This window comes from Eschrichtius robustus, chromosome 13, assembly GCF_028021215.1.
Source record: "Eschrichtius robustus isolate mEscRob2 chromosome 13, mEscRob2.pri, whole genome shotgun sequence".
In the NCBI taxonomy this organism is placed as follows: Eukaryota; Metazoa; Chordata; class Mammalia; order Artiodactyla; family Eschrichtiidae; genus Eschrichtius; species Eschrichtius robustus.
In genome coordinates, this window is record NC_090836.1 from 98749584 (window position 1) to 98776742 (window position 27159).

At 37.7% G+C, this 27159-nt stretch overlaps 1 protein-coding gene across 2 annotated transcripts in view; it reads right to left on the minus strand.

Moving 5' to 3' along the window:
• The window catches only part of SLC25A17 (solute carrier family 25 member 17), a 46961-nt gene that overhangs the window by 15296 nt on the left and 4506 nt on the right, over positions 1-27159 (minus strand). The window contains exons 1-4 of one of the 2 annotated variants that reach the window (XM_068560388.1): positions 13195-13291; positions 9706-9766; positions 6864-6930; positions 5348-5499 (exon numbers count right to left, since the gene is read on the minus strand). In XM_068560388.1, the coding sequence (XP_068416489.1) occupies positions 5348-5499; positions 6864-6930; positions 9706-9760 (274 nt within the window). In that variant the 5' untranslated portion in view covers positions 9761-9766; positions 13195-13291. Of the gene's footprint in view, positions 1-5347; positions 5500-6863; positions 6931-9705; positions 9767-13194; positions 13292-27159 lie in introns of those variants that run through there. The other variant, XM_068560387.1, reaches the window with a different exon arrangement.

Below are 27159 nucleotides of genomic sequence, written 5' to 3' on the forward strand. Positions count from 1 at the left end.
CACGACTCCATCCTACATGCAAGCGGCAGACACTGAAGGGTTTGAAGCTGGGCATAACATAATCAGATTCGGATATTAGAATAGCAGTTCTCAATCATTTCTCTGACAAGACATGTAACAGATGATGTTCACAATCAACACAGACCCACGGGTTCTCCCTGTACGTCAAGCGTAATTCCATTCTTTTCTCACGCTCACAAGAAAACATTTCAGAATGTAAGTGAATTAGAATGATATTAATACAGTGGGATCTCTTTTAACCAGTTCCATATAATGGACTCACCAGATAAATCTGTGTTCCTCTTTCCCTTTACAGGACACACCGACAGATGCCACAGCACGCTGATACCTGCGGCCAGTAGGCTACTCCCTAGTGTACCCGTGCTCTTCTACTTCCATCCCACAGGGGTTTAGGCTTACCAGGAGTGAATTATGTCTTTTCTCAAACCTGCTTATGTCGGTCATATCTGTTACAGTAGGCAAAGCATTTACAGGTATGGGTTATACAAGAAAAAAAGCACAAAACTTCCATCAGTGAGTGGATATGCCTTGGCCATACAAAAAATTGGAGAAGTATATATTCACATATCTTAGGTTAAAATAAAATACTTAAGGCATGTAGGCTATTTATGATAGTCCCTACTTCCACTGACTTTTTAAAACTAACTGCCCTACCATACCAGTCTAGCTGTTTTAGGTATGGGAGGATCTATTGTAATTATAAACTGCATAAGAGTTAGAAAGAAAATGAGCAGAGCACAGTGAGAGAGAATAACAAGGGGTTGTGTGTACCTAGTAGATAATGGGATGCCAGATACAGCAAACAAACAACTTTGGACACCTAAAAAGGAGAAGATTTAATCATATATTTCATAAACTAGTAGTTTCATGGGAAGTTATATGAGTTAGTCTCTGACAGTGAGTCATAACCTTTTAAATGTAAATACATATGAACCGCAGTAATCTAAAAAGTATTAAGGGACTTCCCTGGCGGTCCAGTGGATAAGACTGCGTACTCCCAATTCAGGGGACACGGGTTTGACCCCTGGTCGGGGAACTAAGATCCTGCATGCCACATGCCACACAGCGTGGGCAAAAAAAACCCCAAAAAAGTATTAAAATCAAGGTATTACCAATACTTGGTCTCAAGTATAAAAGATCATACCAGATTGCCATTTGTTGCAATTATGTAAAAAAGAAGATTCCTCCTCTACAGGTTGGATCTATTCTGATATTTTTTCAACTGAACAAATCTCAAACTTGAGTTCTTTGAATTATGACACTGTTTGAAAACCATTCTTCTAGAAAGGCTACTTCAAGCAGAACTATGCAAAGTATGTTAGTGAGAAAGACTTGAGAGGCAAAGAGATCAGAACAGAGCAATGGTCCAAGTGAGAGATGATGGCACTTGATTTTGGGAAATGGCTATGGACATGGAGACGAGGGAATGGATTCAAGAGATATTTAAGAGACAGACTGATGGTTCATGAAGACCAGGCAGACACGGAGGGTAAGAGAGCACCCTCTATGAAGACTTCCAGATTTCTATCCTGAGTGACCTACCTACAAGTATTCATTTATTACCTCAGAAAGTGGAACCCTGTGTGTTAAACTCTTTACGTGAAAGTTGGTCTGGCGGGGGTTGGGGGTGAGGGTGGTCAAAAGGCACAAATTTCCAGTTATAAAATAAGTCAGTCATGAGGATGTGAGGTACAGCAAGGTGACAATACTTAATAATACTGAACTGCATATTTGAAAGTTGCTGAGTTGATCTTAAAAGTTCTCAGCACAAGAAAAGAAAAAAAATTGTAAATATCTGTGATGATGGATGTTAACCAGACTTCTTGTGGTGATCATTTCACATTATACACAAATATTGAATCATTATGTCGTACACCTGAAACTAATAGAATATTATGTCAATTATATCTCAATAAAAAAAATTTGGTCCAAGTGAAAGTTTATTATATCAAAATCAACTTAAGACTAAAATGAGAGTATTAAGCATAAGAAAGGCTCAGAGACCAAATAAAAAAACAGCAGTGGTCTCATATAGGTAAAGAGGAAAAATTGGGGGCCATGAATACTCCTGGCCTGGTAACTATTTTTCAATCAAATCATTTTCATTTCAAATGGACATTTACATTATTCAACTGTGTGGCTCCCAAATCAGTAATTTTTCAAAGAATATATCAGTAAGTGAGTCCACAAAATACTAACACTAAACATGCAACATTTAAATAAATTAATTTAGATACAGACTAGATAAACACAAAAAACCCATAGGAAAGAGACCTACTTTTTTCCCATCTCTTTAATAAAACCCTGATTAATTCAACAAATATTTTGTTTATTTAGCAAATATTTATTGAGCTACTACTACATGTTAGGAATTATTCTTACCGAAAATTTAGCAAGGCGGGGGGAACAGATATATATATACATATGCCACAAAAGCAGGTATCATATGTATTCGTTATCTTATATATAGAGATATATTTATAATTGTAATATATATTGTCTAATAGATGTAATATATTTCTTTAACTTTCTTTTTTTTTTTTGGCCACACCGCACGGCATGCGGGATCTTAGTTCCCTGACCAGGGATTGAACCTGTGCCCCCTGCACTGGAAGCACGGAGTCTTAACCACTGGACCACCAAGGAAGCCCCTATATCTTATATATATAAAGTATATATAAGATACTGCTCTGCATCTTATATATATCTTTGATATACCATATACAGATAAAGATACCTGCTCTTATAGAGCTCATATTCCACTAAGTTGAGACAGACAGTAACTAAATATTCACAATATCAGGTTAATGGCTCCTTAGTGCTTCTGAAGTCTCAGATGACAAGGATCCAAAGCTTTCTAAAATTGGGCTCCTATTCAACTCTCCAACTTTATTGCTCATGTTCCTACACTCACTTCACTCACTCATAAAATTATAGAACTCACTGTTCTAAATGTGGTCCTGTATTCTCTCAGTTTGCTACCATTCTCTCCATCCAGAAACCGTCGCCACTTATCTCCAAGTGTTACTAATTCTGCCAAGGCTCAGCTCAAGAGGCACTGCTTCCTATAAGGAGATACCTCCCAGCCAAAAGTGACCTTTCCCCTATGAACACCTAAGGTATTAACGACTATGGTGATACTGACTACACTGGGCTGTGCACTAAAAACTCTTTGTCACATCTGACAATGCTTTCACACTCACGGAGGGCTTCATGACTCTGTAACCTGTCTTGTGCTTGGTTTACTGCTTTAGTGTCAACCGTCTTGAAATGCTTAATAAATTGTGAACAAGGAGTCCTGCATTTTCATTTTATACTGGATCCTGAAAATTACGCAGCCAGTCCTGCTCATGTTAAACATTGCATGCAATCCTCAGTCCAAAAAAACAAAACAGACAAACAAAAAAAACCTAAAAAAAACCCCCAGAAAGTAAGCAGGAAAGGTACTGTAATTTTCATTTTTAAAAAAAAGAGACCTTATGTCCATAAATTCTGGGTACAGGCTGCTAAACAGGGATAACCGACCCTCCTCTCTGGATTAAGAGGATAAAAATAAGCGAAGTCAGCTCAAAAATAAAACTTTGTGTATATGGTCAACTGATCTTCACAAGGGTGCCAAGACCATTCAGAGGGGGAAAGGACAGTCTAGTCACATCAACAAATGGTATTAGGAAAACTGGATTTCCACATACAAAAGAATGAAGTTGGATCCTTATCTTACATCACACACAGAAATTAACTCTAAATGGATTAAAGACGTAAACTATACAACTCCTAGATGAAAACATAGGAGAAAAGCTTTCATGGCATTAAACTCAGCATGATTTCTTGGACATGACACCAAAAGCACAGGCAAAAAAAGGAAAAATATGCAAATGGCACAATATCAAACTTAAAAACTTTTGAGCATCAAAGGACATATCAACAGAGTGAAAGGCAACCTACAGAATGGGAGAAAATATGTGCAAATCATATATCTGGTAAGGGGCTAATATCCAGAATACATAAAGAATACTTATAGGGCTTCCCTGGTGGCGCAGTGGTTGAGAATCTGCCTGCCAATGCAGGGGACACGGATTCGAGCCCTGGTCTGGGAAGATCCCACATGCCGCGGAGCAACTAGGCCCGTGAGCCACAATTACTGAGCCTGCGCGTCTGGAGCCTGTGCTCTGCAACAAGAGACACTGCAATAGTGAGAGGCCCGCGCACCGCGATGAAGAGTGGCCCCCGCTTGCCGCAACTAGAGAAAGCCCTCGCACAGAAACGAAGACCCAACACAGCCAAAAATAAATAAATTAATTAATTAAATTAAAAAAAAAAAACTTATAGTTCAACAACAACAAAAAATCAAATAACTCAAAAAATGGGCAAAAGATTTGAATAGACATTTCTCCAAAGATGCTCAACATCATAGGAAAAGATGCTCAACATCACTAATCGTCAGAGAAATGCAAATCAAAACCACAGTGAACTATCACTTCGCCCTCATTAGGATGGCTACTATAGAAAAAACAGAAGATAACAAGTGTTGGTAAGGATGTGGAGAACCTGGAACCAACTGCTGGTGGAATTTTGAAATAGTGCAACCAGTGCGGAAAACAGTAGGGTAGTTCCTCTCAAAATTAAAAAAAGAACCACCATACGATCCAGCAATCTCACTTCTAGGAATATATCCAAAAAGAATTGAAAGCAGGGACTCAAAGAGCTATTCATACAACCCATGTTCATAGCAGCAACTATTCACAGTAACCAGGAGCTTGAAACAACTCAAATGTCCTTCAACAGATGAATGGATAAACAAAATGTGGTATATACATACAATAGAATATTATTCACCCTTAAAAAACAAGGAAATCCTGTTACATCCTACAATATGAATGAACCTTGAGTACATATTATGTTGAATGAAATAAACCAGTCACAAAAAGACAAATACTGCATGATTCCACTTATATGAGGCATCTAAAGTAGTCACATTCATAGAAACAGAAAGTAGAATTGTGGTTACCAGGAGCTGGGGGGGAGGGTGGAAAGGGGAGTTGTTATTTAGTGGGTACAGAACTTCTCATTTATAAAATGAAAATGTTCTGGAGATCTGTTTCACAATAATGTAAGTAAACCTACTACTGAAATGTACACTTAAAAATTGTTAAGATGGTAAATTTTATGTTATGCATTTTTACTACACACACACAGAGTCAAGTCAGAAAACTAATTACATTCTTTGTAGCATTACTTTGTGTTAAAATAACCTCTCAGGGGGTATATGGACCACAATATAAACAATAAAATATAAAAATATCTTATATTCAGAAAACTTAGTTACCTGCAACAAATCCAACTACCAGATCTTTTCCAGTAGTAGAATGTTGACCTTTGACCCAGACTGCTTTGAGGCTATTAAAAGTGTAGAAATAGACAAAATTGGAGCAGCAGAGACTGGAGATAACTGGAAACCACCCTCGATATGGTGCCAGGCTAGGGGAAGAACATAATAAGCAAAGTAAAAATGCTGAACAAAAGGCACTAGAAATGAGAGTCCTAGAAAAGGCTGATCATCATTCACATATTCTCAAAGTTCACTCCTACACTACAATGAACTCCAAACTGTACACATATTCTACATTCTGAGGATGCCCAAACCAAGAAATCTTTTCTAGCATTAATGATACCAAAGAAACAACATACATTCTATGACTGATTTACTGATTTCCCCCCTCAATTTCCTTTAGTAAATTACTATATAAAATTAAAGACAATTTCCTCATGGCTGTTAGTTAATATAGCATCGTTCACATTTTATTACAGGGCTAGAACATTTAAAATGAGGTAAATATAGAAGTGCAAAAAAAAAAAAGTGATGGGGGCATGTTATAAGGGCACAGGAATCAGACTGAAGGAGCTCACACTGGCCACACCTGGGACAATTTGAGCACCAAAATAATTAAGTAATTAATTATAAACTATTGCATTTCTGAGTCTGTATGATACTAAATTAAGTATTTCCTCATAGACTGCTTACAGTTGCAAAAGAGGAAAAATAAAATTATTCAGTGCTAACTTGAATCTAAGAAATCATAATTAACCAATGAAGGGCAAGTGGACAATATGTGACTCCAATGTGACATCCTGAGGAGGACACAATTTCACCTATACATTATTCTGGCCAAGAATGCAAAGACTCAATCTAATCATGAAGAAACATGAGGCAAACTTAAAGTGAGAAAAATTTTATTTAAGGAAAAATAAGGGGAGAAGGTCCACATCTTTGAAAATGTCAGTCATAGGGGTAAGGGGCTTTGATGTATGGTATGTAATGTACTCTCAAATTAATTCTGAAAAAAATCTGTGTGTGGTGTGTGTATGTGTCTGTGTAGTAAAGAAAGAAGGAGGGAGTGGGGAAGGGAGGGAGAAAGCATGGGCACAAACGGAAGAGTGTTTTAACAACAGGTCAATCTGGTTAAAGCACATACTGGTATTCTTTGTACTATTTTAGTTTTGCAACTTTCTGTAAATTTGAAATTATTTCCAAATAAAAAGTTTTTAAAAAGGTACACAGGTCTGAATGCATCTGATAGGAATGAGCTAAACAACTATTACCTTCTTCAGTTTATTGTTCATTGGTTTCATGTAAGACTCCATGATCGAGAATCAAAATGGTCAACCACAGAACTTTAAGGAAATGAAAACAACTATGTATCTACTTACGAGTCAGGCAATTACAAATTCACAACACTGTGAGGCTTTGGGAATGGATAGAAAGTGAGTGTAGGTAGGATGGACGCCCAGGAATCTCCTAATGAGCTGCTCTACCTAACAAAGATGAACAAGGTAGTACTCACAGGCCTTCTTCTTTAATGATCTCCAGGAGCACCATGTGTGTCGTTTTGGACTTTCTTTTCTCATCAACTACAAGATCAAAGAGTACATGTTTAAACTAAATCCTCTGAGAATTGTTATCTTCAGTATCAGCAAGTTTCACTGAAATGCCATTTACCTCACCTGAGCAATCTCTCACCCTATTCTTTGAGCTCCCTAGTTTGCCTCAAAACTCAATGATCCTCCTGTATTCCCATGTGCTAAATTCCCTACTATTGATTCCATGGTTTCATCTGTTATTCATGAACCATAAAGCGTTTTAATTCAATACCTAATTTCCAAAGTAAAAGATGTAACAGGAGAAATTTATTTCTTACATTTCATAGGGCTCTCTAGTTTTTTTTTCAAAGTTATATATTCTCCTTTTTATCTTAATATCTTATAAAGTAGAGAGGAAATAAATGACTATTTCCCTTTCAGAGAAGAGGTTACAGACACAAAGCTGTGAAGGACACATGTAGTTGGCAGCAGAGCCGGGATTAAAATTCAAGTTTGCAAAGTTTTAACCCTGTGCTCTGTTCCCTAATCTAAAAAAAGTTCTCAAAAAGATGGGAACTCTGCTTTTGGCGTTCTAAATGAAAACAAAACCTACCTTAATTAACTTCAAATTTCTTACCCATATCTGAAGACTATCTTGAGAACATAAAAATAGGAAAATGAACCGATTTCTTAAGAATTAAAATTGGTACCTGTATGGCTCATGGGATGGCAAATTAGGAAACCCCTGTACAAGGCAATCTAACAATAACTATCAAAATTACAAACATTTGCCCTTTGATCAAACAATCCTACTTCTGGGAATTTATCCCATAGAACTTACAGAAACAAATTAGCATATGGGGACTTCCCTGGTGGCACAGTGGTTAAGAATCCGCCTGCCAATGCAGGGGACGCGGGTTCGAGCCCTGGTCCAGGAAGACCCCACATGCTGTGGAGCAACTAAGCCCACGAGCCACAACTACTGAGCCTGCGTGCCACAACCACTGAAGCCTGTGCACCTAGAGCCCGTGCTCTGCAACGAGAAGCCACCGCAATGAGAAGCCCACGCACCGAAACGAAGAGTAGCCCCCGCTTGCCACAACTAGAGAAAGCCTGCACGCAGCAACGAAGACCCAACGCAGCCAAAAATAAATTAATTAATTAATTAAATTTATTTTTAAAAAAATCTAGAAACAATAAATGCTGGAGAGGGTGTGGAGAAAAGGGAACCCTCCTGCACTGTTGGTGGGAATGTAAATCGATACAGCCACTATGGAGAACAGTATAGAGGCTCCTTAAAAAACTAAAAATAGAACTGCCATATGACCCAGCAATTCCACCACTGGGCATATACCCTGAGAAAACCATAATTCAAAAAGACACATGTACCACAATATTCATTGCAGCACAATTTACAGTAGCCAGGACATGGAAACAACCTAAATGTCCATCGACAGATGAATGGATAAAGGTGTGGCATATATATACAATGGAATATTACTCAGCCATAAAAAGGAACAAAATAGAGTCGTTTGTAATGAGGTGGATGGACCTAGAGTCTGTTATATAGAGTGAAGTAAGTCAGAAAAAGAAAAACAAATACCGTATGCTAACACACATATATGGAATCTAAAACAACGGTACTGATGAACCTAGTGGCAGGGCAGGAATAAAGACCCGGACGTAGAGAACGGACTTGAGGACATGGGGAGGAAGGGGAAGCTGGGACGAAGGGAGAGAGTAGCACTGACATATACACACTACCGAATGCAAAATGGATGGCTGGTGGGAAGCTGCTGCACAGCACAGGGAGATCAGCTTGACGCTTTGTGACGACCTAGAGGGGTGGGATAGGGAGGGTGGGAGGGAGTCTCAACAGGGAGGGGATATGGGGATATATGTATACATATAGCTGATTCACTTTGTTGTATAGCAGAAACTAACACAGCATTGTAAAGCAATTATACTCCAATAAAGATATTTAAAAAATGCTGTTAAGTGAAAAATGCAAGATATGGAACAGTGTGAAAAGTATGCTTTTTGAGTAATAAAGAGAGGAAATTGAGAATATATATTATTTGCTTGTTTTTCTACATAAAGAAACTCTCAGGGCTCTTTGAGAGACTAATAAAGACATTATCTACAGGGGAGAGAAAAGGAGACAGTCTAGAGTGAGATTTTTCACTGTACTGCCTATCTTTTTATGTATTTTGGTTTGGGAGTCATAAAATTATTACCTTTCCAAAATCTCTAAAATTAATTAAAAATAGTAGTCATGAAGGATTTTAATATAGGAATTAGTTTATTCAAAGCTAATCTTACTCTTATCTCTTCATGTAAGTTCTGGCATAGGTTTATAATTTCAAGTTGAAAAATACTGAGGAAAGAACAAGCAGGAGTTACAGAAAGTCGCATAGCCCTATAAAGTGAAAGAGGGAGACTAGGACTACGTGCCTACGTGAGCAGTGACAGTGGCATTTGGCTCCACCATGTTTCCTATTCTCTGTTCTCTTTCCAGAAAACCTACCCCCAGTAAAAAAATAAAATCTCTACCTTGTGCCTTTCAAAAGTCATATTGTTTATTAGAATGAACTGTGATGATTCAAAATTACTAATGCAAGCCAACTCAGGTCTCTCAGATTAGAAAATGGCTGAGGCTATGACTCATTCACAAACATCAAAAATAAAAGTATTTAAAGTTAGTGAAAATGGACAACAGATTTCTGATGAAACGGAAAATCCTATGTTAACTTAGAACTTAGTAGAGAAGTATGTTTGCTTCCTGATACCAAATGAACAGGAATATGATGACAATAAGATACTTACCTTGAAGTCGAAGTCGAGCTGTATCCAAGGGAAAAAATACTGTCATTGCTGTCATGCTTCCCTGAAAAGTTTGAAAAGCCTTTAGCCATTACAGTATCACAAAAATAATGAGCCACAACTTTTAAATGAACAAAAGTTCATTATTATCAATGGATCAGATCAAATTTTCAGTGAACAAATATACAGAATATTTTTATCTATTGGGATCATTAGTGTTCAAACTTCTGTAGTTACATACTTGAACAGACATATTTAATTTTCCAGAAGAAATCTCTTTCTCTCTGATATTGAAAAAGAAAATGTAGTGGGTCCCTGGAGATGACAAACTTAGGGATTTACAACCTAGGACACATGTCAAAGACAGCAGGTAAATGGATTTTTAACCTTTTACTGGTCAGTTACTGCTCCTATGCTCTCCTCTGATACTCCCAGAAACCAAAAAACCTAGTGATCAAACAGATATGTATTTCTATACTCTCTGCTTAATCAATATATTCACCACAAAGTAAAAGGGGTTTAAGAATCATATTGTTCTTTAAAATAGTTCTGTTTGCTTGTGTTTTAAAAAAGAGGGACAATATCTTTGCTAAAAATTCTATAAATAATTTATCCAAGATAACACGACAAAAATTATCACTGGAAAAAAAAAAGAAGCCAACAACCAGTCTTTTCATTCATAAGGCCCTATGACAGATAAAAACCACAAGTATACAGTTAGGGATAAAATTATATGCATGATATCTCCAGGTGGGTTTATGGTTCTCAACCTAGATGCAGGCCCAGTGGTATATATTCTCAGGCATAAGGTCAAGTTTTAAGCTACTGATATAATAACAGTAACATACGTATTTTTATCATGATAACAATGGGAAACTAGGTCAACTTTACAGATAAGAACAAAAATGTGCTAGGTCTCTTATCTATTTAAATAGATCAGCCTGTTTGACAAGGGAGAACACTGTATTGTCCCCTATTAGTTACTCTTTGAAACTCAAATTAAATGTTACCACCCCTACCCATCAGGTTCCTCTGTGTTCCCACAGCACTTGTTTATATGTCTCTTAGAGCACTCATATTGCAGTGAAACCTAACTCTTCCACCGGATTGTAAGAATATCCATTTATCTCTTTGTATACCATAGATTCTTAAATAAATGTTTATTAAATTCACTCTACTTTCAGTTATTTATACAATTTAGATGGCTCCCACATAAATGATCTTTCCTAGTAAGAACCAGATAATACTTAATATTTCAAGAAACACTGGATCTGTAAAGGTTTACGGTCTACAAATCTATTCTTCCGGCATCCTTGCTCACCTTACAGGCAATTTCCAAGAAAAATGGGGGCTGGAAAGCTGGAGAACGCTTATCAAGGTTATTAAGGCCTTTACTTCCTATCACGTGGTACTAGCACATCTATGCAGAAAAGTCCTGCCTGGAAACTACTTTTTCAAACAATTGGATCACCTCCATCCCTCTTCCCTGTCAGCTTTAAATAGACACCTGAAGTTTCCTAACTTAGAAGACCCTGCCCTACCTACCTTGAAACCTTAAAGTACATTTTACACCAAGATAAAGAGAACAGTCTGTCCAAAGAGCTCAAAAGTCTATTACCTCCTCAAGGACTAGCATAAAAAACTCAAATCTGTAAAAATAAAAAACACTTAAAAATGTATTAGTACTGGAAAGACTGGATCCAGATGGTGAACTGAAAACCTACCATTGCCTCCTCCCCATTCCAATCACTAATTATGAGAGAGAAGATTTATATATAAAAGTGTTGTACAGAAAAACAAAAGGGGTCTGAATGGTGGATCAGAAATTAAAAGAATAGCAGAGTGAGGCTGTTCTGAAAGAAGAAATCACAGACCGAAATGCACAGAAGATAGCTATGGCAGGCAGAATAATGGCCCCCTGAAAGATGAACACATTCTAAACCACAGTACTTGTGAACATGTTACATTACATGGCAGGCTGCTAATTGGCTGATCTTAAAATAGGGAGTTTAGTCTGGATTTTCTGAGTGGGCCCAACGTAATCATAAGGGTCCTTAAAAGTGGAAGAGTAGGTCTTCCCTGGTGGCGCAGTGGTTAAGAATCCGCCTGCCAATGCAGGGGGCACGGGTTCGAGCCCTGGTCTGGGAAGATCCCACATGCCGCGGAGCAACTAAGCCCGTGTGCCACAACTGCTGAACCTGCGCTCTAGAGCCCACGAGCCACAACTACTGAACCTGCGCACCTAGAGCCCATGCTCTTCAACGTGAAGCCACCACAAGGAGAAGCCCGCGCACCGCAATAAAGAGTAGCCCCCGCTCACTGCCACTAGAGAAAGCCCTCGCACAGCAACCAAGACCCAATGTAGCCAAAAAAAATAAAATAAAAAGTGGAAGAGTACGTGGGAGTAAGGCAATGGAGGACTCAACCCATCATGGCTGGCTTTAAGATGGACAAAGGGGCCACTAGCCAAGGAATGTGGGCAGCCTCTAGAAGCCAGAAAAAGCAAGGAAATGGATTTTCTCCTAAGGGCCTCCAGAAAGGAACATGACCCGGTTGACACCTTAATTTTAGTTCAGTGAGCTGTGCATCAGACTTCTGACCTACAGACCTACGGATATTAAACTTGTGTTGTTTTAAACCATTCAATCTGGTAACTTGTTACAACAGCAATAGAAAACTAATAAAACAGGATTACTGCAAATGGTGGGGCCTAGCCCAGGGAAGCAGAAGGGTGCTCCGGGGTGACTTTCCGGTTGACTAGCTGGTACCGTGACCACCACAGCCAGGCAGGCCCCATCCCAGGCAGTGACTGTGAATATGGAAACCTGAACTTGCCTGAGGTGGGCAAAAACCCTCAGACCTAGCCACTGTCACATCTTGCCAGAACCCATGACACCTTTACACCACAATTCCTGGAAGCCGGCGGCAGTAAACAAGTACAGGCAGGGGGAGGGGCGTGCAGTGGCAAGGAAATAAAAAGCTTACTAGTTTTACCCTATTTAAGAAGAGGATATACACATACACACATGAATTTATTCCAGGTTTTGGCAAAAAAACCTAAGTTTAGGGCTTCCCGGGTGGCGCAGTGGTTGAGAATCTGCCTGCCAATGCAGGGGACACGCGTTCGAGCCCTGGTCTGGGAAGATCCCACATGCCGCGGAGCAACTGGGCCCGTGAGCCACAATTACTGAGCCTGCGCGTCTGGAGCCTGTGCTCCGCAACGGGAGAGGCCGCGATGGTGAGAGGCCCCCGCTTGCCACAACTAGAGAAAGCCCTCACATAGAAACGAAGACCCAACACAGCCATAAATAAATAAATTTAAAAAAAAAAAAAAAACCTAAGTTTAAATGTGAGAGTTAAAGATGTAAGGGTGAAATGGGGGTTTCCACTGCCAGCAATACGCTGGCATAGACAACACATTACAAAATACCTAGAACTGTTAACTAAAATATAAAATATTTTAAAAATTAAAAAATAAAATATAACACGTACCCTTTAAATGATTAGCTGAACCTCCTTGGGGCCACAAAGAAGAGTAGAAACCCATAGGGTTAAGCAGGCTCCTTGGTGTTCATTGCGAGGATTTTTTTTGCGAGTCTAAGTGATCAAGGGGCTTTGTTATTATTATTTTTTTAATTGAAGTGGAATTCCCATAACATAAAATCGACCACTTGAAAGTATACCATTCAGTGACATTTAGTACATTCATAATATTGTGTAACCACCACCTGTATCATGTTCCAGAATATTTTCATCACCACGAAGACAACCCTGTACCTGTTAAGCAGGCATGCCCCACTTCCCCCTCCGCTCAGCCCTGACAACCACTAATCTGCTTTCTGTCTCTATAGATGTACATATTCTGGACATTTCATATAAAAACAATCGTGCAAGATGTGACCTCTTGTGTCTGGCTTCTTTCACTCAGCACAGTGTTTTCAAAGTTTATCCACTTTGTATGTATCAGTTCTTTCTTTTTTATGGCCGAGTAAAATTCCCTTGTATGTATAATATGACATTTTGTTTATCTATTCAAAATGCTTTGGAATGAGATAGAGGTAATGGTTGCACAACATTGTGAATAGACTAAATACCACTGAACTGTACAATTTAAAATGGTTAATTTTGTTATGTGAGTTACATCTCAATTTAAAAAAAAATTGAATCCTCACAACAACCATATGAGCTAAGTACTATTATTCTCTCCATTTTATAGATGAGGAAAAAGATACTAAGAGGTTTTGCAACTTTTCTCAAGTCATACACTTTGCAGGTGGCAGAATCAGTAATTGAACGTAGTCCGTCTGGCTCCAGAGTCCACACACTTAACCACTGTTGTAATTAACTTAAAAATTTACTAATATAGAACTAAAAATCAGCTTTAAAGTAAAGGCAATATAGTAATATGGGACCTATTTTATGTGTCAAAAAAAATTGTTTTTTTTATGGATTAGTCTGGAAACCCAGCAGAGAGCCTGGCATAGCATAAGCCCTGAACTTGTTAATAAATGTATGACTGTATCCACCTACAAATAAACTTAATATCTATGAGAAAGTGTACTGCAAATGCTAAAGGTAAATTTAGAACATAGCTATTCTGTACACTGGGGATTTGCTATATTTGTCTCCTGACCAAGCAAACACACAGATAGATGACTGTTTTCGTAAGCAGCTGTTACCTGAAGGAAAATATTTATTATATATGCAAGTCTTATGCTAAGCTATACAATCATATGATTTTTCAGAATTTGAATTAAATTCCTCTTTTCATAAATACTGAGTGTTGTTTTTTTTTCCCTAGGACTGCCTGTTCACTTACATAAAATTAGAAGGCAAAAAATACTGAGAAGGTAACTACAAGGTACAATACTGTTGTGCCAGAGAGGCACACAAATCAACCCATTATTTTGAGTCCCACAGAATTCTAACCTTCTGAGTGGGAGTTCTATTGTTGACAACAATTACAGTTTGAAAGACTCTATTTCCAGAGAAACAACCGTCTTGTATCTCACCAAAACCAAACATTTTTAGTCACAACATTCTACCATCCCCTTCTGGCATTTAACCATTTGGAGCTGGGAAAGCAAATGAATTCCTACACCGCACTGGCACCTGGAGCTGGAAAAGCCTTCAGAGATCACCTAGCAGTGCAGACCCTTCCCCTGTGAACTGAGAAGTCTCGGCCAGGGTTGTTAAAGAGGTCTGCCTAAAGCCAGAGTGGCAGAGGCGGAGCTAGAACGTAGCTCTCTTCAACTCCAAGTTCTACCGTTCACTGTTCTACCTCAGTTCTCAACCTTTTTGCAATCAAGATATAAGTGACTTTTCATTTTTCTCTTCTAATTGTAAAAGTATACACAATACAAACACACACATACACACACAAAATCCGGGAAATTCTTAACAGGGACTATACAAGGAGAGGAAGGAATTAAAGGTGGCTTCCATTTCTCTTGTGATGCATCTCTGTATAATTATTATTTGTAAACAATAAGTACGTGTTAGTTTTAGTTTTGAAATGACGAAAAAGCAAATATTTTTTTCAAAAAGACATCAGGGGAATACCCTGGCGATCAGTGGCGATCCAGTGGTTAAGACTCTGCACTTTCACTGCCGAGGGCGCGGGTTCGATCCCTAGTCCGGGAACTAAGATCCCACAAGTCATGCAGTGCGGTGCGGCCAAAAAAAAAAAAAAAACCTGAAAAAAAGACATCAGAATACAAGAGAATAATATAGCGTAGGGATTCTCAAGGTATGGTCTGGGGATCCTTTAAAGTCCCCAAACCCTTTCCAGGGGTCTGCAGGATCAAAGCTATTTTCATAAAAATACTACAACATAATGCCTACGTTTTTTGCCTTTTTCATTCTCATTTTCTCACAGTGTGTACTGAAGTTTTCCAGAGGCTCCGTGATGTGTGATATTGTAACAGACTGAATGCAGAAGCAGATAAAAGGCTCCAGCTACCTTCTACTAAGTCTAACATTAGAGAGGTTTGCAAAAATACAAAACACTGCCTCTCTTACTATTGGGGGAAAAATACAGTTTTAAAAAATGTTATGTTAACGTGTAACAGGTTTAATATTTTTAGCAAATAAATATCTTAATTTCTCAGTTTTAATTTCTAATACAATAAATATCAATAGTTATTACCACATAAGCAAAAGCTCTTCAGAGTCTGCAATAATTTTTAAGAGTATAAAGAAATTATGAGACCAAATAGTTTGAGAACTGCTGTTATAAACATGCCATTTAACATGAAAAACAGTACATTATTTAAAAACTTTATTATTATTTAACATATCACTTCTAATATTCCTTTCAGCTGATGTTATACCAGTGTGACATAAGCAGTTGAAAACACCACATGACCTTTGGGTTGGACACTACCCTCTCCAGGAAACTCTTCAAAAGGCAAATAACTCTAGGAAAAATAAATATAGCCTATAATTAATACCTTAGGGGAATCATTTATTAGAAGCTTGGGGAATCATTTATTAGTGGCTTGGGGGTTTTTTTTTTGTTTTTTTTTTAGTGACAGGGATACTAGATAGTTGATAAAAGGCATCTAATAGGATGCTGAAAGGAAAAGCAAGTGGCAGTCTGGAAGTGACCTGAACATCCTGGAAACTGAAAGGCTATTATTGTCAGAATATACAGAGCACAACCAAGAAGGGAATGAAAGACTAGGGGTAAGCAGAGGTCAATCAAAGGCTTTTTGCTAAGTATATTAAGGACTATTCTAGTGACCGACTGGACAGATGTGGGGAGTCTGGAAGAAGTAGAACTCAAGGACAACTCCCAGGTTTCTGGCTTAAAAAAACAGGGAGACAGTGTTGTCATTAACAGAGATGGTAAATACTGCAGGAGGAGCAATTCTGGGGCAAGAGATATTGAGTTTGTCTCTGCATTAGCTGTATTTTAAGTGCCTCAAAGACATCTACTTGAAGATGTCCAGCAGGTAGCCAGATCCATCTGGAGTTCCAGAGATTCCAGGATAGAAATGTAGGTTCGGAAGTTACTGGAATATAGCATATTTCTTCACCTTTAAGATGGCTTAGACTTTTGTTAGGGGTGGGTGAGATCATTATTTTACCAACAATATGTGGTCACATATTGTTTTATTTTCATAACCAAATTTTCATTCTCAACAAATAACTGAAAACATACCACGTCAGCACATTTTGTGTTTATATTTTCTATTTTGCTAATTTCTTCTCTATTACCTTCCTTTTCCTTTGTTTGCATTTATTTTTATATTCTTATCTAACTTGTTGAGATGGATGCTTAGCTCATTGATTTTAAGTCTTTCTTCTTTTTCAAACTTGATTTAAAAGCTACTCATTTCCCTCGAGGTATTTTAGCCGTATCTGACAAGTTTTTTTCTTTACAACTCAGTGGTTTTTCATATATTCACAAAGTTGCCCAACATTCACCACTACTAACTCCAGAACATTTTTATCACCTTAAAAGAAAACCCATACCCATTAGCAGTCACTCTCCATTCTCTTCCTCCCACACCCTGGCAACCACTAATCTATTTTCTGTCTCTATTTTGCCTCTTCTGCACATTTCATGTAAATGGAACCAAATAACACATGATCTTTTGTGGCTGGCTTCTTTCAAGGCTCATCCACGGGGACTTCCCTAGTGGTCCAGTGGCTAAGACTCCACGCTCCCAATGCAGGGGGCCCAGGTTTGATCCCTGGTCAGGGAACTATATCCCACACTCCGCAACTAAGAGCCCACATGCCTCAACTAAGGATCCCACATGCCACAACGAAGATCCCACATGTCTCAACTAAGACCCAGCACAGCCAAATAAATAAATATTAAAAAAAAAAAAAAGCTCATCCATGTTATAGAATCAGAACTTCGTTCTATATTATGGTTGAAAAATATTCTATTATATGGATATATCACATTTTGTTTATCCATTCATCTGTTGATGGACTTGAGTTGTTTCCATTCTTTGGCTTTATGAAAAATGCTGCTGTGAACATTCCTGTAACAAGTTTTCATATGGATGTCTTCAATTCTCTAGGAGTGGAATTGCTGGGTCATATGGTTCTATGTTTGACATTTTGAGGAACTACAAAACTGTTTTCCACAGTGACTGCATAATTTTATATTCCCACCAGCAAAACAAGGTTTCAAATTTCTCCATATCCTTGCAACACTTGTCATTACCTGTGCTTTCTGATTATAGCCATCCTAGTGGGTGTGAAATAGCATCTCATTGTGGTTATGATTTGCATTTCTCTGATAACTAATGCCATCCAGCATTTTTTCATGTGTTTATTGGCCACTCATATAACTTCACAGGAGAAATGTCTATTCATATCCTTTGTGCATTTTTTAATTGGGCTATTTGCCTTTCTATTACTGAGTTGTAAGCAGCCTTTACATATTCTGGATACCAGACGCTGTATCAGATAAATGACTTACAAATATATTCTCCATTCTGTTGTCTTCAATTTCTTGATAGTATCTGAAGCACAAAAAGCTTTAATTTTGATCAAGTCCAATTTACATATATTTTTTTTTTATTACTTGTGCTTTTGGCATTACATCTAAGAAACCACTGCCTAATCCAAGGTTGTAAAGATTTATGCCAACGTTTTCATCTAAGAGTTTTGTAGTTTTAGTTCTTACATTTAGGTCTGTGGTTCATTTTGAGTAAATTTTTGTGTATGGTGTGAAGTAGGGGTCCAACTTCATTTTGTTGCATGTGGATGTCCAGTTGTCCCTGCACAATTTATTGGAGACTGTTCTTTCCCCATTGATGTTCCTTGGCATCCTTGAACACAGATTTGTAGGTTTATTTTTTGGACTCTCAATTCTGTTGTTGATCTACCCATCTATCCTTATGCCAGCACCAGTCTCTTGATTACTGTAGCTCTGTACTAAGTTTTGAAATTGGGAAGTATGAGTCCTCTTTTTTTTTTTTTTCAAGATTTTTTTGGCTATTCTAGATCCCTTGCATTTTCATATATACTTTAGGATCATCTTATCAATTTCTACAAAAAAGCAAACTGGAATTTTGATAGGGAGTACACTGAATCTGTAGATCCTTTTAGGGTGTATTGCCATCTTAACAATATTGGTCTCCAATCCACTTATTCAGAGGATGCCTTCCCACTTACTTAGGAATTTTAATTTTTTTCAGTGATGACTGATTTTCAGTATAGCTACAAGTTTTAGTACGCACCATCTGTGCTATCACTCAGTTTTAAATGCATTCTTATTTCCATTATGATTTCTTCTTCTTTAACCCATAGATCATTCAGTAATGTGTTTAATTCCCAAACATATGTTCTTTATATAAATATGTATATATGTATTTATATTTTAAAGTTACCTTTTTGTTACTGGTTGCTAGCTTAATTGCACTGTGCTTCAAGCATTCTGTACTATTTCAAAACTTTTTCAAAATTTAAGTTTTGCTTTACAGCCCAGTAAATGGTCAGTTTTCATAACTTTTCCATGTTTGGCTTGAAAATAATGTGTATTTTGCAGTTGTTGGGTACAATGTTCTGTATGTATCTATTAGGTCAAGTGTGTTAAATACATATTCAATCTTCTATATTTTTTCCCTCCTTTCTTGTTCTATCAATTACTGAAAGATATATTAAAATCTACTACTTCGATGATGGGTTGGTATATTTCCTCTTAAAGTTTTATTAATTTTTGCTTTAAACATATTGAGACTATTAGATGAACACAAACTTAAAACTGCTTTATTTTCCTGACATACTGAGCCTTTTTCTCTATGATGTCATTCTCTTGATCTCTAGTAATGACATTACTATAAAGTCCATTTTATCTGATGTTAACAGTTTTGGGTTAGTATTTGTCTAGCATGTCTTTTCTCACATTTTTACTTTCAAACTTTCTGTATCCTTTTCTTTTAGACGTATCTTTTATAAATAGCATTTTTCCCTTTTTAAAACCAATCTAGCACAATCTCTTTTAACTGAAGCACTTAGTTCATTAACATTTATTTGGATTTATAGTTGTCATCTTTTTTTTAGCCATGCCATGCAGCTTGTGGGATCTTAGTTCCCCGACCAGGGATCAAACCCAGGCCACAGCAGTGAAAGCCCGGTGTCCTAACCACTGGACTACCAGGGAATTCCCAGTTGTCATCTTATTTTGTGCTATGTGTCATACATGTTCTATGTTGCTTTTTCTGCCCTTTACTGCTTTCTTATTTCACTAGAGTTTCCAATAAATTTTAAGTTATAAATATAGTTTCTAATTCTTTTACAAGCTATCTAGTAATTACAACATATATTCCTAACTTATCAATTCTAAAAATATTCATTAGGTTTAGAATTTCTCCAAGTGAGAATCTTGCTAGCGGCAAACTGCTTTTGATGATCTGAAAATGTCTCTATTTTGCGTATGTTTTTAAACTTTTCACTGGACATAGCATTCTAGGTAGGAAGTCATTTTCTCTCAGCAAAATGTAGAAATCATTCCAGTTTCCTGACTACAATCATTGCAAGTGAGAATCAGGTTTCAGCTAAATTATCCTTTAGCTCACTAATTCTATCTTCAGCTGTGTCTAAGATGGTATAAAAACGCTTGAATTTGAACCCATCACTCAGCTTCAACAATGATCAATTCATAGCTATGCATTAAATATTTTAATTTTAAATGTTTATTTGATCAAAGCAGAGCATGCACATAGTTTAAAAAGTCATGTAATATAAATGACAAAATAAGTAGTTCCTGCCCATTTTATACAATCTTCCTCCCCAGAGGAAAATATTTTCTTTTAGCTGTATCTTTTGTAATTTACACATCTCTATATAACTTTAAAATATCCTGGTATCTTTTGATTCATCAATTTTAGACATTATTCACCTTCTATTACAGAGGGTAAGAATTTAGCTCTCATATTCCCCTCTGCTTCTTGTGCCAGCCCTCTAAGAGTTTTGATTTTTTGCTTAAATCAATGTTTAGTGTTCCCATGACTATCACACAATCAATTTTTAAATTTCAGTTATTTTACTTTCCATTTCTAAATATTCTACGTGGTTAATTTTCAAATCTGCTTGGCCAATCTTAGTTTCTTGTTCTTTGCACATATTTTCTAGCTTTTTATTTTCTTATACAGACTAAACAGCTTTTTAGATTGTGACTGAGAAGTCCATTTTCTGATTGGTGCTCCTGTCTACTGTTCTTGTTCACATTGCCTTGTTTCTCTGTGAGTTTCGTTAGTTTGGATTGAGCTGCTTATTCCCCTTAAAATTTTATTTTGGGGCTTTCTTTTAGACCTGATAAAGGTAAGTACCTCTGGAAAAGATTTCTGCCAGGCACTCTGGGGACCCACCAACCTGGAATCGCTCTAAGTTACTCACTTTAGGTTTTCCAATCAAATAGTGAGAATTCAGGCTGCAACCTAAGGGAGGACTTGTGGCTTCAAAATGTCAGTGGTGATTTCCTCTCTCAAATTAGTGCCAAGGTTGGAGACAGCCGATTTTCCTGGGGAGGAGTAAGTTTATTTCCCATTTACCTTTATAGCACATTCCTTTGGGATTTCAGGTTTATTCGGTGATCCCCTACTGGACTTCTTATCTTGGACAGAATGGGCTCTTTCTTTTCTTCCCTGTATCTCTGGAAGCTACAAATCTAAAGCTTGTGTCTACCTGGCTAAGCAATTCCTACAGGGCAAAGACTGCTCTCCTTGACTCTGGGTCCTGACTTCACTCATTCTCTAGTTCTAAAAGTTCCTTACCTTCCTGTCACCTTATTAACATTTTTAAGAAGTAACTGTTTTTTAAAAAATATTTTATACAGATTTTTTTTAATTATAAAGGGAAGTTTTCAGGAGAAAGTTTGATAAGCTCCTTAGAAACAGGAATCCCATTTTAGGTATTTTACAATGGACTGTTGCTAGTCTTAGCAAATAAATATTTTAAAGTATTTGTGAGTGTGTTTATTCCTTTGCTATTTATTCTATTTTGTTTTTATTTCATAAGATTGTATATGGGCAGGTTGGTGACATATTTGCATTTTGAATCTATTACCCCATAGCATCTACCACCTCTCTTCTATGTTCCTTGGATATTTAACAAGTGAACTAAGAAATTTATTCTTAACTTAATCACCCTGCCTCCAAAAATTTATAAAATTTTGTAGTGTAACAAATAGTAAACAAATGCAAATCAAAACAAACATAAAATAGCTACCATTTCACCTGGACGTGAAAATTAGGAAAATGACAAGATCAGGGAGAAAAAAACCCAGAAAATCTTAAATTAGGCCCTTTGTACACAAGTATCTGATTAAAAGACACACCAAAGGCCTTTTAGGGAGCCATCCAAGTAACCTTAAAAGCTTTCAACCTGCAAGACCAGAGCACAAATACAAACACTGCTTTAGCAAAGTACATCTGATTTAAAATACTAAGGCCTTGAATCACTTTGAGTGGTGGCTAGGAAAACAGAGAAGGGATCTCTACCAGAAGAACTAAAAAAGAACTATAAAAGAAAGAATCAGGGACTTCCCTGGTGGTCCAATGGCTAGGACTCCATGTTCCCAATGCAGGGGGCCCGGGTTCTATCCCTGGTCAGGGAGCTCGATCCTACATGTCAGAACTAAAAGATCTGGCATGCCACATCTAAAAGATCCTGCATGCTGCAATAAAGATCCTGCACCAGCATAAATACCCAGTCAATAAATATCCAGTCTACATTTTAATTTGGCTGACACAAACACACGTGGTGCTGAACTGAAGTACTCAACACCACAAAGTCAGAAGGAAACAGTAGCGTAAACTTGGTCAAGGCTTGGTTCTGCAAGCGTGTGCAATCTTATGGAAATAACAGACAGGGACACACATAAATACAGAAGCAGAGTATCATGCCCTTTAAGTACGAACAATGATGGCCTACTAACCAAATTCAACCATCCCCAAAATGCTACTTCACCCTTGAAGGATGAAAAATAATCCAAAAAAATGCAATGCTAGTTCCAAAGTCAATTTCCAGAGGAGTCCAGAAATGGTGGTTGAGTCACAGGAGCACAACTGAAATCAGTGTATAGCATCTCCTGATGAAGTATATGGCATTACCGGACAGAAGATTATTTTAAAAATAAATCAACTAAAACACACTGTCAGTGGTAGATCTGGAGCTAATGAAATTCCAAAGATGAAAGCCACTTATTGTGGCTTTCACATTCAAGAATGTTATTTACCTAATCAGAGTTAATGTAAGTCTTTCCCCTGATACAACAAACAAGCTAACTCTCATAACCATTCAAAGATACACAAGTTAAACAAAAGGCTTAATAGATAACACACCTGAGTGCCCAACGGAAAAAGCATGGGCTCTGGAATAAAATAAACTGGGGTTCTGGTCTCAGCTATAGTACATACTGTACAATAAATTACTTCAAATCTCCATGCCTCAGTCTCCCCATTTGTAATTTTGGGACCAACAAAAAATGTGGAGGTTGCTGTGAGAAGTGAGAATTAACTTATGGAAAGACCCAGCATCATTCCAAGTACACAGCTGGCATTCAACAAATGTTGCTTCCTATATATCCTTTTTACAGCATTTTTTAGCAGTAGGGCTCAATATTAATCAGGGTCCTAAAATTAGCAACGGTTACTTACACTCCTTCCAAAACAGCAATTGTCATTTAGTAAAAAATAAAGGGACTTCCCTGGTGGCACAGTGGTTAAGAATACGCCTGCCGATGCAAGGGACACGGGTTCGAGCCCTGGTCCGGGTAGATTCCCACATGCCACGGAGCAACTAAGCCCATGTGCTGCAACTACTGAGCCTGCGCTCTAGAGCCTGCGAGCCACAACTACTGAGCTTGTGCTCTAGAGCCCGCGAGCCACAACTACTGAGCACGTGCGCCACAACTACTGAAGCCCACGCACCTAGAGCCCGAGCTCCACAACAAGAGAAGCCACCACAGTGAGAAGCTCGCACACCGCAACAAAGAGTAGCCCCCGCTCGCCACAACTAGAGAAAGCCCATGCGCAGCAACGAAGACCCAATGCAGCCAAAAATAAATTAATTAATTAATTTTTAAAAAATAAAGAATAACTGCTCTTTCAGAAGGAGCTTCAAGAAGGTAGGAGGGTCAACAGTGTAAAATACTACAAAGAAGTCGAATCAAATAAGAATGGAAAAAAAGTCAGCAGACTAAGCCATCAGAAAGTCAGTGAAGGCCTATGGACGAGCAGTTCCAGCAATCAGAGCAGGATGAGGAGGAGAGGCAGGAAGTACAGAATAGTCATTAAATAAACTTAGCATAAAGGGAAGGAGAATGAGCAGCACCTAAGAAGGCAGTGTGTAGACCGGATCGGTATGGTTTTATTACAGGACAGGGCTGAAAAACAATGGAAAAAGATTAAAGCTATAGGAAAGAAGTGAAAATGAATGGAGCAAAGTCCCAAAAGATAACTGTGGGTGGTGTAAGTTGGGCGGGGGTGGGGGTTGAGGGGGGGCGGAATCAAGATAGCAGAGACCAGCCACATCTGTTTTTCCTGAGATCAGCACAATGTAGGAAATACTGGGTACAATTGCAGTTGATTCTGTAACAGAAAAAACAGAAACGTTAGAAAGCTCATCCCAAGTAGCCTCTATTTTATCTAGAGCAAAAGCCGAGATCATCTGTTACAAGTGAATGGATACAGTTGATCATACAAGATGAGAGAAAATTTCAATTCCACTGAATTTCTAAAATTGGGTACAAATACTGTATTTTCCAGAATATCTCTGAAAAAGAAACGAATGATTATGGCCTTACTACACTATTACAAGTATTGTAATTAGGTACTCCACAAGTGTTGCCACATTTGCTTCTCAGGAGAACCCAGTAAGTAAAGTGTTATGTTTTCATTTTATAGATCAGAAAACTCAGGTTCAGAAAGAAAACATAAATGACCCAAGATGACACAGATAGTTATGTCTTACTCCAAATCCCTTTTTCAGCTATTCTACCATATTTGTTCCTTTAAAAAGATTAAGTCATATAAATACCATATGATAGCTCTTATATGTGGGATCTAAAATATGGCACAAGTGAACTTATCTACAAAACAGAAACAGACTCACAAACACAGAGAACAGATTTGTGGTTGCCAAGGGGGAGGAGGGAAGGGAGAGGGATGGGCTGGGAATTTGGGGTTGGTAGACGCAAACTATTACATTTAGAATGGATAAACTACAAGGTCCTACTGTATAGCACAGCAAACTATATGCAGTCTCCTGGGATAGACAATAATGGAAAAGAATATTTTAAAAAGAACGTCTCTATGTGTATAACTGAGTCACTGCTGTACAGCAGAGATTGGCACGGCATTGTAAACCAACTCTACTTCAATAAAAAAAATTAAGTCACAGACTACTCAGGCATAAAGAAGCAAATTAAAGTTAGAAAAATAATTCCAATCAAGACTACGTAAGAACCTTTAAGATTAAGAGAAGTGAACTGAAATGACCCTATTAGCTAAAAAGTTTATCGGGGTGAAGGGGGGAGATGAACAGGCAGAGCACAGAGGACTTTTAGGGCAGTGAAAATAGTCCATATGATAATGTAATTGTGGATACATGTCATTACAAAATTTATCCAAACCCACAGAATGTACAATACCAAGAATGAATCCTAATATAAACTATGGACTTTGGGTGATTATGATGTTCCAATGTAGGTTCATCATTTGTAACAAACGTACCACTCTGGTGGGGGATATTGATAATGAGGGAGGCTGTGCATTGGCTGGAGGGGGTTGCTGGGGGGGTGCCCAGAGGATACATGGGAAATCTCTGTACCTTCCTCTCAATTTTGCTGTGAACCTAAAATTGTTCTAAAAAACTAAGTCTTGAAAAAAAGTTTATCAAGATATCAAGATATATTTTGGATGATGAGCAGTGAGGCAAAGAAGTCGTAAAGATTAAAAGCTATATAATAATTCAATCATAATTTAGTGGAAGCCTAAATGAAATAAGACAGCAAGGAAGTAAAGACAATGAAGACTTTTTCTAATTACCTCCTTTTAAGGTTTCTAAACCAAAGTAATACAACGCCCTCAAATGTATACTAACCTAAGTTAATTCTATGAGAATCTGATTAGATTCAAACTATGGGTCTGGATGAGCCAGCTGTGGAGAAGAAAACCCTTCCAAAAAGAACTGAACATTTAAATTGTTAGATATGTGGTTTAAAGTGCTCCTGATGAACAATTAATTCCCAAGTGCCTCCAGTTTGATTATACATGTGTATATGTAATATTTAATGCCACTTTTTTCTGAAGATCTAAAGATATTCAGGGGCTAGTTTTGAATTAAACAAAGGGATGGGGAAAAGAGACAAGAAGTATGAAGGAACAGGCAGCTAGGCATAACAACAGAAGAGTAGCAGAGAAGGGAGACCTGGGTTCTTGCCCCAGGCCTATAACCAAATAACTTACTGGTAATCTTGGCAAAAACACTTAACATACCTGTTTCCATTTTCCTGTCTCTATATGAGAATAAAGATACTTGTCTAAGAGCCTTGGAAACAACCCTATGAAGTGAGTACTATTATCTTCCCCTGTTTATAGATGAGGAAACTGAGGCAAGAGAGATTGAGAGACATGCCCAAGGTCACACATGTGATAAGTGGCAAAGCTGGGATTTGAACTCAGGCAGTCTGGTTTCAGAGGCCATACTTTTAACCACTTGTTATATTGCCTACCTATCAAAGTTGTTAACAGATGTGAGAAGATAGGGAATTCTATAAGTACTAAATATTATTATTAAATCTAATATTAAATTAACTAACTCAAACAAGTTAGGACGCATAGAAAATTAGAAAACATAGTTGTGGACAAAATGATTAATGGCTTTCACTTACTGGGCCCCTATTATGCGTCAGATAGTAAAAAAGCTGTTTTAATTAAGTTATTTTATTAATATCCACAGAACCCTGTGAGGTTGTTGGCATTTAACAAATTAGAATCAGAGTTAACTAAACTGAATCTGAAAATTTAGGGTTTTGTTTCTAATCTATAAATCAATGAGTGACATTAGGAAAGTCGCTTAACCAAGCAATCCCATAGTTTCTTCATAATGGGGTGCTGGGAGGTCACATTAACATTTAAACTAAATATTTACCACAGTGAAAAGCTAGAAACAATGCAAGTGTCCATAAATTATGGGATACCCATATGATAGAATATTTTATACTAAAAAGCCAATGATTTTTGAAGTCTTTTTAACAACATGATATAGTGGGTATCTGATGTTTTGGGCCACACAGCAACATTCCCTTTTCCTATGGGTGGGCTGATTTTCTTTACCTCTTTCCACTGTGCACAATCTTGGTAATATGTCAACCTTGGGGGCTTCCCACTATTTTCACAGGGCAGCCCACCACTTCTTCCTAGGTACCACCAGGGGTCTTATCCACACCACCACTATACACCTAAGAAGAGCTTCCTGAGGACAGGG